The sequence below is a fragment of the Centrocercus urophasianus genome, unplaced genomic scaffold (assembly GCF_019232065.1).
Source record: "Centrocercus urophasianus isolate 14NV4802_14NV808 unplaced genomic scaffold, USGS_Curo_1.0 seq_13, whole genome shotgun sequence".
Lineage (NCBI taxonomy): Eukaryota > Metazoa > Chordata > Aves > Galliformes > Phasianidae > Centrocercus > Centrocercus urophasianus.
In genome coordinates this window covers 449,429-464,584 of record NW_024884475.1, presented here as the reverse complement: position 1 = coordinate 464,584, position 15,156 = coordinate 449,429, and the positions used below count along the sequence as shown (strand labels likewise).

The following is a 15,156-nucleotide window of genomic DNA, read 5'->3' as shown; positions in this document are numbered from 1 at the left end:
CCCCCCAATCCCCACGCATCCCGCAGGGTTCGTGCTTCCAGTCTTCGCGACGAGAAAAATACGGCAACGTGTTCAAGACGCACCTTTTGGGGCGGCCGCTGGTGAGGGTGACGGGAGCGGAGAACGTGCGGAAGATTCTGATGGGGGAACATCACCTGGTGAGCACCGAATGGCCTCGCAGCACCCGTATGCTGTTGGGACCCAACACCGTGGCCAATTCCATCGGGGACATCCATCGGCACAAGAGGAAGGTGAGGAGGTCCCCACGCGTGACCGCGGGGTGCGTGGGTGCTCGCGGGGGGGGTTAGAACGGGGGTCGGGGGGGGAGGGGGGCATTGCGTTCCCTTCTTCCCCTCTCCGCTCTCTTCTCCTCTCTCCCATCCGACCCACTGGCGTGTGAGGTCCCGCGTGGGTTCCCCCCCACCCCGCGTGCGTGCTCGGAGCCTTTGAGGAATTTAAAAGGGCGATGGTCAAGAAAAAAGGTGATCGGGGACGGCGGTGGCACGAGGGGGTTTCCCCTCGTTTTAATGCTTCGGAAGGAGGGTTGACTGTGTGATCGCTAGCCGCTTGTCGCCTCCGAGCCAACCCGCGGGCGTGACACGCGTGGAGTGGGTTGGAGGCCGAGAGCCGGCACGGAGCGCTCTTAAAAGGGCGATGCGCGCACTGTGGGGGGCCCACCGCGGTGCGGCTCTCGCGGTGCGGGGCACAGAAACGCGGCTCCGGTGTAACCAGGCTGTGCTGGAGGGGTATTGTGTGCAGAATGCATTCTCGCTGGGGTTGGTTCTCGTGGTGCTGAGCGTTGCAACGGGTTTTAGGGCAATTGGGGTGTTGATGGGGGGTCTGGGGGTGAAGTGTGGTGGCTGGGAGAGGTCAGTCCCTCCTGGGGGCTCACCTCGAATCCCTCTTTGATGCTTCTGGAGTCAGGCTGTAACCCACAACAGTGGGATCAACCAGGTTTTGGGGGGCTGTGAGACCATGTGGATGTGGGGAATCAACATCACCTCCCCGTCCCCCCTCCTCCCACCCCCCCAGATATAAATCCTGCAGGAAAAGGCAGAGAGGACAGTGTGGTGTGGCAGCTTTCACGTCCCTGTCGTGGTTTGTTGAGACCCTTTCCCGATTGGGTGGGGGCCAGGAGTTAATTTGGGGGTGGTGATGTTGAAGCATTGGGAAGACACGGCTGCACCCAGAGCCTCAATGCTATCTTTACCCCAATGCAACCTTTACCCCAATGCAAACTCCTCTCTGTGCCCCAGCAGGATTTCCTATTTCATCATATGTATTTCTACAAAAGCCCAACCCATTCACTTCTCTTTTCCCCTGGGGGAGAGAGTGAGATAACAGCTACCGAAGGTCCCTATTTGTCACATTTCTTAACATGATGCTGAAGTGCCTCCACTCGGTACCTGCAATCACACAACTCCTTACGCTGCTTCTTTGTGTCTTACGAGAGGAGAAATCCTTCCCAACATCCCTGTCCAAAATAAAGGGCAAGGTGCACGGGCTGCTTCCATCACAGAGCATTGGGGATAGCAGGGAGGGTGTGCAGGGACATGGGAGCCACTTTGAGCTCTGTACTAGAAAGCAAACGCTCTATAGGGCTGGGGATGCTGTTAAGCAGATGTTGAGCTTCCAGCAGCACAGGGTTGGTGTGATGGGCTCAGTTGGTTGCTCACTTTCCTTGCAAAGTGAGATATTACTCCCATTCCTCTACTTGGTCCCCTCTGCATTACTGCTATTATGGCACTGAGCATCCGCACCCTTTCCCCTGTGCCAACCACCCCTCACCCTGGGCTGAGATGTGCATCCAGAGATAGGGCAAACCAGCTTCTAACAGGAAGAAAACATCTCTCTTTTCTCCCAGTCAGATGGCAGTGGGACAGATTCAAATTTCTTTTCCAGGCCAGGTGCCTCCAAACAACAGAAATCAGCAGCACTTTTTGAGTTCCTTAGCCCTGAGCTTCTACTGCTTTTAATTGGCTGCTAATTCAGCTCTCCCTGTCCCAGCTGTGAAGAGGAAGCACCACGTTTGGCATTTCAGCTTGCTGCTTCCTTGTAGGTTGTTCTCTTGGGTTCCTGCTCTGTACTTTCTTGCAGGGAGCTGAGCAAAACCTGTAGGCAGAAGCTCTCAGTAAGGATGCTGTTATCAAGGGGAAATGCTCAAAGATTCAGAGCCCAGATGTTCCTTCATCACTCCTTGGCCATCCAGCTGAGCTCTCCACTTGCTGGGACAGATTGCCATTGAGACAAGAAGACAAGCTCCTCAATAGGTGCTCAGGAGGAGCAGAGCCATATTAACCAGATTATACCTATGGCAGCTCTGCTCTCCCATCCTCTTTGTATTACTTCTGCCCTCCAGCAAGCTGTTCAAGTTAAAACAAACTGGAGAAAGGTTTTATTTTGGGATATATGGGTTCTCCAAGTGTCACTGGAGCAGGGATAGAGACAGGGAGATGATGGCTTGTGGAGTGGGCAGCAGGGCTTGCATGCATAACGGCCTTTATTGCAGATGTCGTTAGTGCTGGCTCTGTGCTTGGCTCCAGATGAAGCTGCTCGATAAGAACAGTTTACAAGCAATAAAACAAAGCAACCTCAAACCCTTCAGCCTCCCTTTTGAGATAGATGTCTGCTGGGGGGTTGTTACCCCGCTGTGGGACACGGAGTTGATGATGCTGGAGGTGGATTGGGGCCACCCGTGCTGCAGTGAGGGCAGTTTGTTCTTTCGCCATGGCACTTTTGTCCCCAGATCACCTTGTGGGGAGGAGCAGCTATATGGCTGAGCATGGCTGTGGCTTGGAGGTGGTGCCCCATCCCTGGAGGCATTCGAAGCCAGTCTGGATGCGTCTCTGGGCAGCCTGGTCTGGTTGTGGCAACCCTGCACATAGCAGGGGGTTGAAACTAGATGATCATTGTGGTCCTTTTCAACCCAGGCCATTCTAGGATTCTATTGTGGATGCCATAGGGGGAAGGATGTGCATCATCCCTGATGAGGGTGGTCCACAGGGAGGAAGCTGCTGTTCTATAGGGACCTATAGAGGATGGGTGACTGGGGATAGTGCCTTGGTTCTCTCCCATCCTGCTCTTTTTGGTGGCAGAGCCATGCCATCTCTGCTATCTGAACCTGGGTGGGACCCTGTCCCAACGTGGCTGCTCACATTCAGTCCACATCTTTCCCCATGGATGCCCTCAGTTCCTATTCACGAAACCCCGATCAGCATGCTTTGCTTTTTGGCCTTACGTGTGTTTTGGAAGTGTGGATCCTTGGGTCTCCATGACCTGCAGCAAAGGCAAGGCAAACTGTGCAAAGGGTAGCATGCATTCTGGCTGTATGAGATTTAAGGCAACCCTGGGATTGGGATTTGTGGCAGCCCTGTGAACAGCAGGAGCTGAAACTCGATGATCCTTATGGGTCCCATCTAACTCTGGCTATTTTATGATCTTTATGTCCCTCCCAACCATTTGAGGACGGAATGGATGTTGGGAGGTTGTGGGGAAGCTGTTGTGAGGTGCTCCTGTGATGCTGCACAGCATCTGAGTGCAGAAGGGAATGGGAACTGGGAATGGGCAGCTTTAGGGCAAGGGAAGGAGTCTCCTAATGCTGGCAGTGCAGCAGGGCAGGGGAAGGTGGGATGCTGATGTTCCTTGGGAGCACTCAGACTTGGCAGGAGAGCTCTGGACTGGCCAGATTCGTGCTGTGTTCCAGCATCGTAATCCCAAAATAGGCCTGGCTGGCTTAAAAAAAGGAAAAGACAGAATAAAATAAAAGGAGTCCGTGGGCTGGGTAGACGTCCCAGACCCAGAGACTCGAGGAGGAAGCAGACAGTGGTGCAGAGAAACGGCCTGTTTTGTCTCACTGTCCAAAACTACATCATTCATTAACACACCACAATTAATGTTCTGCCTCGGAGGCATACAAGTGTTGAGCTTATTAGCACCAAGTAGAAAGGTCTGAGGCTTTAATATAGTTTGCGAGAGGATTAAGAACACAAAAGGGGCCATAAATTTACAACCAAATATAAACCAGCTGCTGTGGGCAGGGCTGGGGGGAGGGAAGGAGGGTGGAGGAAGGAGGGATGGGAACAGCGGGCGCTGCTTCCCCGCTGCCAAACCCCCTCACCCGTGCTGTTAAGAGACGTTGATTACTTTTTGGCATCCCCCCACCCCACCTCGCCACCCTCCCCAGTAGGAATCGGAGCCGTCCTCTTTCCAGCCCGGCCCACCCATATCGCCCATCGGGTCAGATCTGTGGGCTGGGGTCCAGCTGGATCAGGCGTCCTCTCAACACGTTGGCATTGAGCCCCTTCTCTCCATCACGGGCTGCTGCCCTGAGAGCTGTAACCCACGGGCAAAAGGCGCCGGGGCCGGAGAAAAAGGCTCTCATTGATGTTGAAGGGCTCCGGTTGGGGAAGAATTTGTCGGCTAGGTTGGCTCATTGACTTTAGACCAAATAGTGCTGTCATCTACAGCGGTGTAAATCCAGAGTCATTCCAATGGATTAAAAAAAAAAAAAAAAGGCCAAAAAAAAAGAAAAAAAAGCAAAGTGCAGGCGCTCCTGGCTGAAATACAAATGTCCTGAGTGCTCCAACCGTGCTCCGAGGAGCTGTGCTGAGGCTGAATGCGATGCAGCCCCAATGCCACCTCAGGCTCTGCCATCTCTTTGGGTTCGGTCTGAAGCCAGGAGAGTCTTCACAGATGGCCTGCAGGATGAGATGTGATGGCTGTAAGTTGTGCTGGGTGAGGTTCTTGTTGGGTATCAGGACGTTGTTCTTCCAAAGAGCAGTCAGCCATTGGCACAGCTGCCTGGGGAAATGATAGAGTCGCCATCCCTGGAGATGCTTCAGAGCCACGGAGATGTGGCACTGAGGGACGTGGTCAGTGAGCATGGTGGGATGGGTTGGGGTTGGTCTTTGAGCTCTTGGCCGACCGTATTAATTCTATATATTCTCATCCTGGTATGATGCATTGAAATCTTGCAAAGCCATCCTCAGGATTTTGGTGGCAGAGCTGAGATTTCCCTGCAGCTGGAGGAAGGGCTTTTCCAAGCGTCTTCCCCTACTGCTGCCATGCCAAAGCATGCTTGTAAAGTCACATTTATTTCTTTGGGATGGAGTGGGCTATGTCATGGGGCAGGTGCTTCCCTCCCTGCTCAGTTTTTTGCCAGACTCTCCACTGATATCTTCTCTTTTTCTCCCTCCTTGTGTTCAGTTTCCAATTTGAGGAGTGGTGACAGTGTATGAAGTGATTTTTTTGCTGTCCCCAGATACACTGCTTCCCCATGAATGAATGGGTATGGACCAGAAAAGGGGGTGATGTGGGGCTCATAGGTGCTGAAGAACCACAGCATGTTTAGGTAACCTCATAATGAGGGTCAGACAGCCTCAGTTGCTGAGTGTAACTGCATTCTGCTGGTGCTGACATTGGGATTATTATTATTATTTTGAGGGGAGGCAGATGGGATGCTGAGATAGATCTACGTTGTCTTGCTTCTTTTCTGTCTGTGCATTACGGAGTGCTGCTCATTTCAGAGGGCAGGAGCAGAAAAATGTGGCTTTTCCCTCTAAATGAGTGCAGGTTTCTCCCATGATGGGAGGATGGCAGGAAAATGGCAGGGGCAAGAGATAGCCTGCATTTGGACATGCTTCTTCCCCTTATCTTAACATGGGGAGGGATCATAGTATCAAAGAATGGCTTGGATTGGAATGGACCTCAAGGATCATCAAGTTTCAACCTCCCTGTCACAGGCAGGGCAACCAAATTCTATATCTAATACTAGACCAGGTTGCCCAGGGCCCCATCCAACCTGGCCTTGAACACCTCCAGGAATGGAGCATCTACAGCCTCTATGGGCAGCCTGTGCACCAGTGCCTGCCCACTCTATGGGAGGAGACACATTTCCTAACATCCAATCTGAGATATAGAGAGAGAGAGAGCGTGGTCTGTGTTGGGACATTGCTTGGGATGCTTTCCTAACACACACCAAGCCCTACGGGTAGCCAATTGGTTGTAAAAGCATCTCTGTGCCAATCATGCCTTCATTCTGCTGGGTAGCAGCTCTGAGCAGCCAGGCTGGATGAGGTGTCAGATCCCAAATTCTCTTCCTGGAGGGGAAGAATGAAAAACTCTTTTCCTCTTTGTTATGATGGTTGTGCTTGGATGGGAAGGCTTGGCCAGTGCTGAGCATCATTCCTGCTAATTATTCTTCATCCTAGCTGCTGAGTGAGTCTTTTTCTATGTTTCACTTGAATGTCCCCTCCTCTTTGGTAGGGCTTAAGGATGGGGATGGGGTATTTTCCATGCAGGACCGGGGGCTGCTCGCTGCCACCTCTGCAGGGGATGGCGGAGCTGAGGCACCGGGAAGGAATTTTCTGCCTTAGGAAAGCCATAAATCTTTAAATATCCTGTTTGCACTGTGAGACGGATTCGGAAGTTTCCAGCTGAGACCTGGGGTCTCCCTGGGCAAATGTGGGTGGGTGTGAGCGTTACCCCCACAGCAAACAGAATCCCCCAAGGGTGGCTTTTTGCGGCCGTACCAAAGATGTGCAAAACACGAGGGCTCCTCTTAGCATCTCCAGCAGATGCTACCGACCCCGTCTTTTTTACAGGTATCCTCACTTAGTGCTGTTTTTTTGCTTCTTGGCTGCTCGGGAGGAACTTTTTGCAGCGCTGCTCCTTGGTTGGGCTTCACTAGAGGGCGCAGGGATTTTAGGCTAGAAGCACTGCGACGGCTGTCAGGGAAAGCTGGCTGCCTTTTCCTCCTTTTTAATCAACTGGAAAGATGCAGGGTTGAACTGGAGGTGACTGGAAGGGGATCCAGACTTGTGTCTGGCTGGGGAAGGATCTGCTGACATCTGGGATTAGGCAGCGTGGAGCGCAGCGACGCCAGGTTTGCAGCCGGACGGGACCGGAGCAGCCCCATAGCAAAAGGACAGCTCAAAAAGAAAAAGGCAAAAGAAAAAGACCCAAACTCACCAATTCTAAATGCTCACTGTTTTCAGGTTGCTGACCCTTCGGCAGGGGCTCCTTTTCTCTCTTTGAGGGTTTCCTCCTCTGCTGTTGCTCTTTGGGATGATTTGGCACAACAGGACCAGAGGTGTTCCTGGGACTGTGGGGTTCGTCCCTTGCTAGGAGAGATGCTGGGCAGGGATGAGGAAGGATGGGGTTTGCACCAGATTGGGAGTTGCTTCTCCCACCTCAGTGCACACACACTGTCAGCTCTGCCTGAATATCACTGCTCCTTCTAGGCTTAAAAGTAGCTCTGGAAGTGCAGAGGGGCACTGAAGTGCAGATGAGCACCAAAAGTGGCAGCCAAATCATCTCTCACCCTCTTCATGGTCACTCCATGGCTTGTTCATTCAGCCCTCCCCGTGGTTCATTCATTTCCTGGCTCCATTCATTCATTCATTCCTTCATAGACAAGTGGGACGGCTGTCTGTCTGCAGGCACATCTGTCTGCTTGTCCTCTTGCATCTTCTTTATCCCCTCATGTCTTCTCTCTCCTTCCCAGCCCTCCTCCCACATACATGCTGCTATTCCTGCCCCTACATGTGGGGTGTGATGAGTTCTACCCAGGTCTCAGCCCTGGAGGCATTCAAGGCCAGGCTGGATGTGGCCCTGGGCAGCCTGGTCTGGTGCTTGGCGACCATGCAGATAGGAGGGGGGTAAAACTAGATGAGAATTGTGATCCTTTTCAACCCAGGCCATTCTGTGATGAAGATTCTCAGCTCAGGCAGTAAGTTATGAAGCAGTAATTGTCGATCCTCCCACCTTCCCTGCTAGGGGACAGAGGTGTTATTTCACCAAACAACCTCCCAGCTGAACGCCGCGCTTGAGCAACGGAGGGGTCGCCGCCAGGAAAATGTTACCTTTCCCTTTTGAGTGCTGACTGCGGAGGAAATTCTCACATTTACAGCTTCGGCGCTCATGGAAAGAGAGGGGGAGGCTTTGGTTTTTCTCCTTTTCTCCTGGGTTTGATAACTTTGCAGCCCCCCTCAGGAACCCGGCCACCGGTGAAGGCTCTCGGCTCACTCCTGGGGAGCTGGCTTTCATTTGATTTCTCCCGGAGGCCTGGCATGCATGCGGCGGTGCGTGCGTGCAAGCCCGCCGTGTGGGGAGGTTAATAAAAAATAAACAAACAGCACTTTTTCCTCCGGTGCACTCTGGGAGGGATGCGGCGGGGATGCCGAATGAAAGCCCGTGCTGTGGGGCTGTGCTGATGGGGGGGGGGGGGGGGGGGACATTCCTGGCATTTCTCAGCTCCTCGCGCAACACGCGGGCTCGGGCCCAAATTGGAGGAAGGAGCCGTTAGCATGGGGGCCTGGGGAGGCTCGCTCCTGAGCTGTGTTTACTCGCAGAGCTTAAATTAATAGTGTCTGCTGACATCAGTTTTTAGCCCGGCTTCCCAAGGAAATGAGCCTTGTGCGATCGCAGCCTGTGCGTGTGTGCGTGCCTCTTCTCCCCAAAGATCAGCCAGGTTTTGAAGAGGTCCTAAAGGCCTTGAAGGAATTCCCCCATCCATGGAGGTGTTCAAGGCCAGGTTGGATGGGCCCTGGGCGACTTGAGCTGGTGGGGGGCCAACCAGCCCACAGCACGTGGAACGGGTTGCCCAAGGAGGTTTTGGATGCCCCATCCCTGGAGGCGTTCAGGGCCAGGCTGGATGTGGCTCTGGGCAGCCTGGGCTGCTGGTTGGTGACCCTGCACATAGCAGGGGGTTGAAACTAAATGATCATTGTGGTCCTTTTCAACACAGGCCATTCTGTGGTTCTATGAAGTGGTTAGAACTGGATTATCTTTAAGCTCCTGTCCAACCCAGCCGGTCTATGATTCTATGAAAACCTTTGTGTGTGCTTGCGCACAACCCAACAATTAGAATCCCCATGGAAGAGCTCCATTTGTAGCATCCAGCTCATGGGATGGATGGAGCTGGGAACTGGGATGTGTGGAGCTACAGAAAGTTCTCCTTCCATCTTGCTCTCTGTACGGTGCGCTATTTCATATCACAGAATCATAGGATGGCCTGGGTTGAAAAGGACCACAATGATCATCTGGTTTCAACCCTCTGCTATGTGCAGGGTTGCCAGTCACCAGACCAGGCTGCCCAGAGCCACATCCAGCCTGGCCTTGAATGCCTCCAGGGAATGGGGCATCCACAACCTCCTTGGGCAACCTGTTCCAGTGCATCACCACCCTCTGTGTGGTCTCCATCCTCCCATCCTCTGCTCGCTGCTGGAGGGAGACTGTGGGGATCCATGTTGTTGCTGCTGATGAGAATCAGCCTAGGGAGGATTGCCCATGGAGGATCCTCATCAGCCCTTCTTGGCAGCTATTTTAGAAACTGGTGACTCTGGATGATAAATACCAGATGATGCTAAATCTGCTTAGCATGGGGGATCTGCGATGTTCATTTCTATGGGCAGAAGTGGGCCATTAGAGAAGGCAAAGAGAAGGATGTTGGGGCTCCATAGAATCCTCTGCTCATTCTTCTGTAGGTTTTCTCCAAAATCTTCAGCCACGAGGCTCTGGAGAGCTATCTCCCCAAGATCCAGCTGGTGATCAAGGACACCCTGCGGGCTTGGAGCAGCAACCCCGATCCCATCAACGTCTACCACGAGGCCCAGAAGCTCACCTTCCGCATGGCCATCCGCGTCCTGCTGGGCTTCCGCATCCCTGACGAGGAGCTCAACCGTCTCTTCGAGGTCTACCAGCAGTTTGTGGAGAATGTCTTCTCCTTGCCTGTGGATCTGCCCTTCAGTGGCTACAGGAGGGTAAGGGATTTGGGCTGAGCCCTCCCCTAGCCAGTAGCATCGATATGGGATTAGTGGGGCAATGGGTAATCCCTACCTCTGTGTGTTCTTGGTGGGGATGTCTCTCACCATCTGATGTCTTTTGGGTTACAAAGTTCTGTTTTGGTAGAGTGGAGAGGGAGATGCATTCATGGATTGTTCTTCAGAGCACTGGGTGCTCCATGGCTCAATGCAGTGGGGAGTGTGATTGTGATTTGCTCAGGTTTATTGGGTTATTTACCTCACAGCATCACTTGGTTGACTTTTGTTTGTTTTTGGGAGCCTTCTCCTATCGATGCACTGCCTGCCAACTGGGCTTAACAGAGTGGCAGCCCTTTGAATAACAGCTCCAGTTCTTCTAGGCAAAAGATTCTTCTATGCAAAGATGCAAAATGAAAACATAACAAAAAAATCTGTTCAGTTTTTATTTTTCTTCACGAATATTGGTACATACTATAATTTTTTTTCAATCTTTTGGTTTTTTTTTTTTTTGTAACTGTCACCACAGATGTTGTTATTGTTATTTAACCTCTTGAATGAACCCAATCGCTGGCAGCCCCAAAAGGTTGGATTTGTGTTAGGGAGGCCAAGCACTAAAATTGGGAAGCCCATTCTCCTTCCAGGAAGAGGATCCTCTTGGATGAATTGGCCTTCCTTAAAGAGACAGTTTTCCCAGGGACTTCTTGCATCCCAGGGAAAGAGGGAGGACTGTGAACTGCTGCAGAACTGGGGCTCCCACATCACAACTGCCATTTGCACGGCGGTCCTGATTACTGATGCCTGTAATCTTATATGCTTAAGGCTTGCTTCTCCTGGCTGGGGAATGACACTCCAGGATTTTTGTACTCCTGTCTGAGCACTTGCAACAGCAGTTTGATTCCGTAGCCGCATCCTGCTTGAGCACATCTGCTTCTCTGCGTATGCTGGAGATATACAGGGTGGGGATGGTGGTGATGGTGTTGAGCCCTACAAAGTCTCATGGTTCCTGCTCCACAGGGCATCCGGGCACGTGAGACACTGCAGAAGGGGCTGGAGAAAGCCATCCAGGAGAAACTGCAGAACACACAGGGTAAGGACTACGCCGACGCGCTGGATATCCTGATAGAGAGCGGCAAAGAACACGGCAAGGAGCTCACCATGCAGGAGCTGAAGGTAAAGATCTTCCCATGGCCACCTGGGGGCTTCCCCAACAGCAAAGCTGATGTATGGGGGATTTTGCGGGGGCAGAGCTGGGATGGGTTTTCAGATCTGGGGGTCCCCACTGTGTTTGTAGATCCCACACCCTGGTGGTGCCAACGAGCCAGTTGCTTTCCCACAGGCTGTATTTATTTGCAGATTATGCTCATCCCTTATTAAAAGCACTGCCAGCGAATACCAAAAGAACATATAAGCTTGCTGAAGCTTTCAGCCCTGATCAACTTCACCTCTCTACTTGTGCAATCCCCTCTTTATGTGTATGAGCCCTTGACGGCTTATTATTTGCAGCAGACTCACAGCATCATCACTTATCTTAGAGTCACAGAATCACAGAATATTTGGGGTTTGAAGGGACCTTGAAGCCCACTCAGCCCCATCCCCTGCCATGGGCTGATTACTGCCCATCACCTCAGTCTGCCCAGAGCTCCATCCATGGCCTTGGGCTTCTACAGGGATGGAGCACCCACAGCTCTCAGGGCAGCCTGTGCCTCCTTGCTCTTTGAGTAAGGAATTTCTTCTTAACGTCTAACCCGAATCTCTTCTCTTTTAGCTTAAAACCATTCCCCATTATCCTATCACTATCAGACTATGTAAAAAGCCACTTTCCCTCTTGTTTATAAGCTGCCTTCAAGTACTGGAAGGCTGAAATGGGGTCTCCCTGGTGCCTTGTTTTCTTCCAATGCTTGGTCAGGCACTGGCACAGCTGTCCAGGGAGTGGTGGAGTCACCATCCCTGGAGGTGTTCAAAAACAGTGAAGATGTGGCATTGAGTGACATAGTCAGTGAGCACAGTGGGATGGGTTGGAGTTGGACTTGGTGATCTTAGAGATCTTTTCCAACCTCAATGATTCTGTGATTCTCCAGGCTGAACACCCCCTGCTCTCAGCCTGTTCCCGTAGCAGAAGCCTGTGAGCATCCTCCTGGCCTCTTCTGGTCCTGAACCAAATCATAGAATCCTAGAATGGCCTGGGTTGAAAAGGACCACGATGACAATCTGGTTTCAACCCCCTGCTGTGTGCAGGGTCCCCAGCCAGCAGACCAGGCTGCCCAGAGCCACATCCAGCCTGGCCTTGAATGCCTCCAGGGATGGGGCATCCACAGCCTCCTTGGGCAACCTGTTCCATAGCTTCACCACCCTCTGGGTGAAGAACTTCCTCCTAGTATCAAACCTAAACCTCCCCTGTCTCAGTTTAAAACCATTTTCTCTTGTCCTATCAGTATCCACCCTCATACCCATTCCCCCTCCTGTTTATAAGTTCCCTTCACGTACTGGAAGGCCACAATGAGGTCTCCCCAGAGCCTTCTCTTCTCTAAGCTAAACGAGCTAAAGGGCTGACAACAGCAGGACTAGGGGAAATGGATCCAAGTTGAAGGAGGGAAGATTTAGGTTGGATGTTAGGGGGAAGTTCTTTACAAGGAGAGTGGTTAGGCCCTGGAACGGGCTGCCCAGGGAGGTTTTGGATGCCCCGTCCTTGGACGTGTTCAAGGCTAGGTTGGAGGGGTCCTGGGCAACCTGATCTGAATGTGTATGTTTGGTGGCCCTGCTAGGCAGGGGGGTTGGAACTACATGATCCTTGAGTTCCCTTCCAACCCGGGTGATTCTGTGATTCTGTGAGCCCAATTCCATCAACTTTTATTCATAGGAGTGGTGCTCCAGCTCTCTGTTGTCCAATGTCCATTGTTGCCTGGGATGCAGGGGCAGCTTGCTACGGCCCACACGCCTATTCCATCATACTATGGCTGTCTGTCTGTATGTCCTTCCAGCCTCACCTGTTTTCTCTTATCCCCTTTCAGGATGGTACTCTGGAGCTCATCTTCGCCGCCTACGCCACCACAGCCAGCGCCAGCACCTCTCTCATCATGCAGCTGCTCAAACACCCGCGGGTGCTGGAGAAGCTGCGGGAGGAGCTGCGCAGCAAAGGCATCCTTCACAACGGCTGCATCTGCGAGGGCTCCCTGCGCCTCGACAACATCAGTGGCCTTCACTACCTGGACTGTGTCATCAAGGAGGTGCTTCGACTCTTTACCCCCATCTCTGGAGGGTACCGGACGGTGCTGCAGACCTTTGAGCTGGATGTGAGTATTGCCATGTGGTTGTGTCTTTTGCAAAGCGTGCTTGGAACTGGTTTAGAGGAGGGCTGGGAATGATAAATTTGGTTCCGATGGTGGCGGCGGGTGGAATTGTTGCAGATTCAGAAAGTGGACAGGGATTATACTCACTTGGGATGTCAAACTGGGGACTGCCGTGGTGCTTCCAATAGAATGGGATGGTTCAGTCTGGACAACAGGACTCTCAGGAGAGACCTTATGGCTGTCTGAAAGGAGGTTGGAGCGAAGTGGGGGGCAGCCTCTGCTCCCAGGTAACAGCAATAGGATGAGAGGTCATGGCCTCAAGTTGTGCAAGGGAAAGGTCAGGTTGGATATTAGGAGAAATTTCTACTCTGAAAGAGTGGACAGCCACTGGCACAGGGAATGGTGGGGTCACCATCCCCGGAAATGTTCCAGAACTGTGGAGATGTGGCACTGAGGGATGTGGTCAGTGGGCACACTGGAGATGGTTTGGGCTTGGACTTGGTGATTATGGAGGTATTTTCCATCCTTAATGGTTCTACAATTCTAAAGCTATCCTCCTGCTCCCTCTCCCTGTTGACCCTCTCTGCTCTTCTCTTCCTTTCTACCCTCCCCTCCATAGGGTTTCCAGATCCCCAAGGGCTGGAGCGTGATGTACAGCATCCGGGACACCCATGACACCGCCCCTGTCTTTAAGGATGTGGACGTCTTCGACCCCGACCGCTTCGGGCAGGGCCGCAGCGAGGACAAGGAGGGCAGGTTCCACTACCTCCCCTTTGGAGGGGGTGTACGGACCTGTCTGGGCAAACACTTGGCCAAGCTCTTCCTCAAGGCCTTGGCCATCGAGCTGGCCAGCACCAGCCGCTTCGAGCTGGCCACCAGGACTTTCCCCAAAATCACCTTGGTGCCCGTGGTCCACCCAGTCGACGGACTCAAGGTTAAATTCTTCGGACTGGATTCCAACCAGAACGAGATCCTGACGGGGACGGACGTCATGTTGGGGGCCACTGTGTAGAGCCCACCAGGGATGGGCGGCTGGGGATGGAGGGGTGGGGTGGGGACAGGGAGATGAACAGGAGGGGAGAGGAATGAGGAGCTTCTCCACGACGCTCACTTGGCAGAGCCTCCAGGTTGGGACTGTTTCCTCCACCGGCAAAGCTGCCAAAATCCTTCTGCTCCGGGCATGGAGGAGCTTGGGGTGGCATCGTGCCTCTCGCTTCCTCCAGAAAGAGGAAGAGTTGTGAATCCCGAGTAGAACTGGGACTGTCTGACCATACACACTATCTAAATATTATAAATATATATATATAAATATCTATAAAACACTTCTGCTGCCAGGAAGAGCGCTGCAAAGCCCCGATGGTGGGAAAGGCTTTGAGAACCAGCTGGCAGCCAGTGGTCTGGTGGCCCAGCGTGGCCCGCCAAGCTTGTTTTTAACAGTGTTAAATTAGCTGGTGATAACAGTGTTTTATTTTTGTTGTTGTTGTTGTCGTTCGTTTGTTTGGTTGTATTTGTTTTTGTTTTTTTTTTTTTATTATTATTTCGGGGCTCTGGGGGCTGCCCTGGGCGAAGGGGAGACGAGCGATGCCCGTTCCCATCCCACCCATTTGGGCAGGTTTGGGGGAGCGCTGCCCTTTCGCCTCCGCCGAGGGACCAAAAAACCCTGTGGTGCCTCGTCTGAGGCTGAGCCGTCTCTCCAAAGCCTCAGATGAGTGTGGTTTGGGGTGGGGGGGAGCTTCTTTTTTTTTTTTTCTCCTTGAGTTTCCTGCTGCTGCTACACATCCTGTGTGCACCGCTCCCCCTTCCCCACGCAGAGGCATCCCTTTGGGGGCATTTTGGTGCCTTTGCTCTCCCTCAGGGTGTGGGCACCTCCACGATCTGCTGCAGCTCTGTATGCACTGAGCTGTTCTGTTTGGGTGCACCCTCTTCCACCGGAGGCATTTTTGCATTAAAGGTGATCTCTATCAATAAGCCACCGTCCGCATCGTTTGTCTCGTGTCTGGGTTTTGGTTGGCGATGGGAGAGCTCTGCAGGAAGGAAAGAAGGGCTGTGCCCAATGCATGTGAAGCACAAGGTATCATGAGCTTCATATGCTGGGTGGGTTTATTTGG

At 52.6% G+C, this 15,156-nt stretch overlaps 1 protein-coding gene across 1 annotated transcript; it reads left to right on the top strand.

Annotated features, from left to right (window-relative positions):
- Nucleotides 1-8: 8 nt before the first annotated feature.
- LOC122156973 (cytochrome P450 26B1) lies at nucleotides 9-14,066 on the top strand (the record flags this gene model as incomplete). The annotated part of the gene is made up of 5 exons (XM_042812295.1): nucleotides 9-251; nucleotides 9,486-9,761; nucleotides 10,776-10,931; nucleotides 12,770-13,051; nucleotides 13,668-14,066. Coding segments are annotated over 5 exons (1,350 nt in total), but the record flags the coding sequence as incomplete, so codon positions are not given.
- Between the last annotated feature and the right edge of the window lie 1,090 nt (nucleotides 14,067-15,156).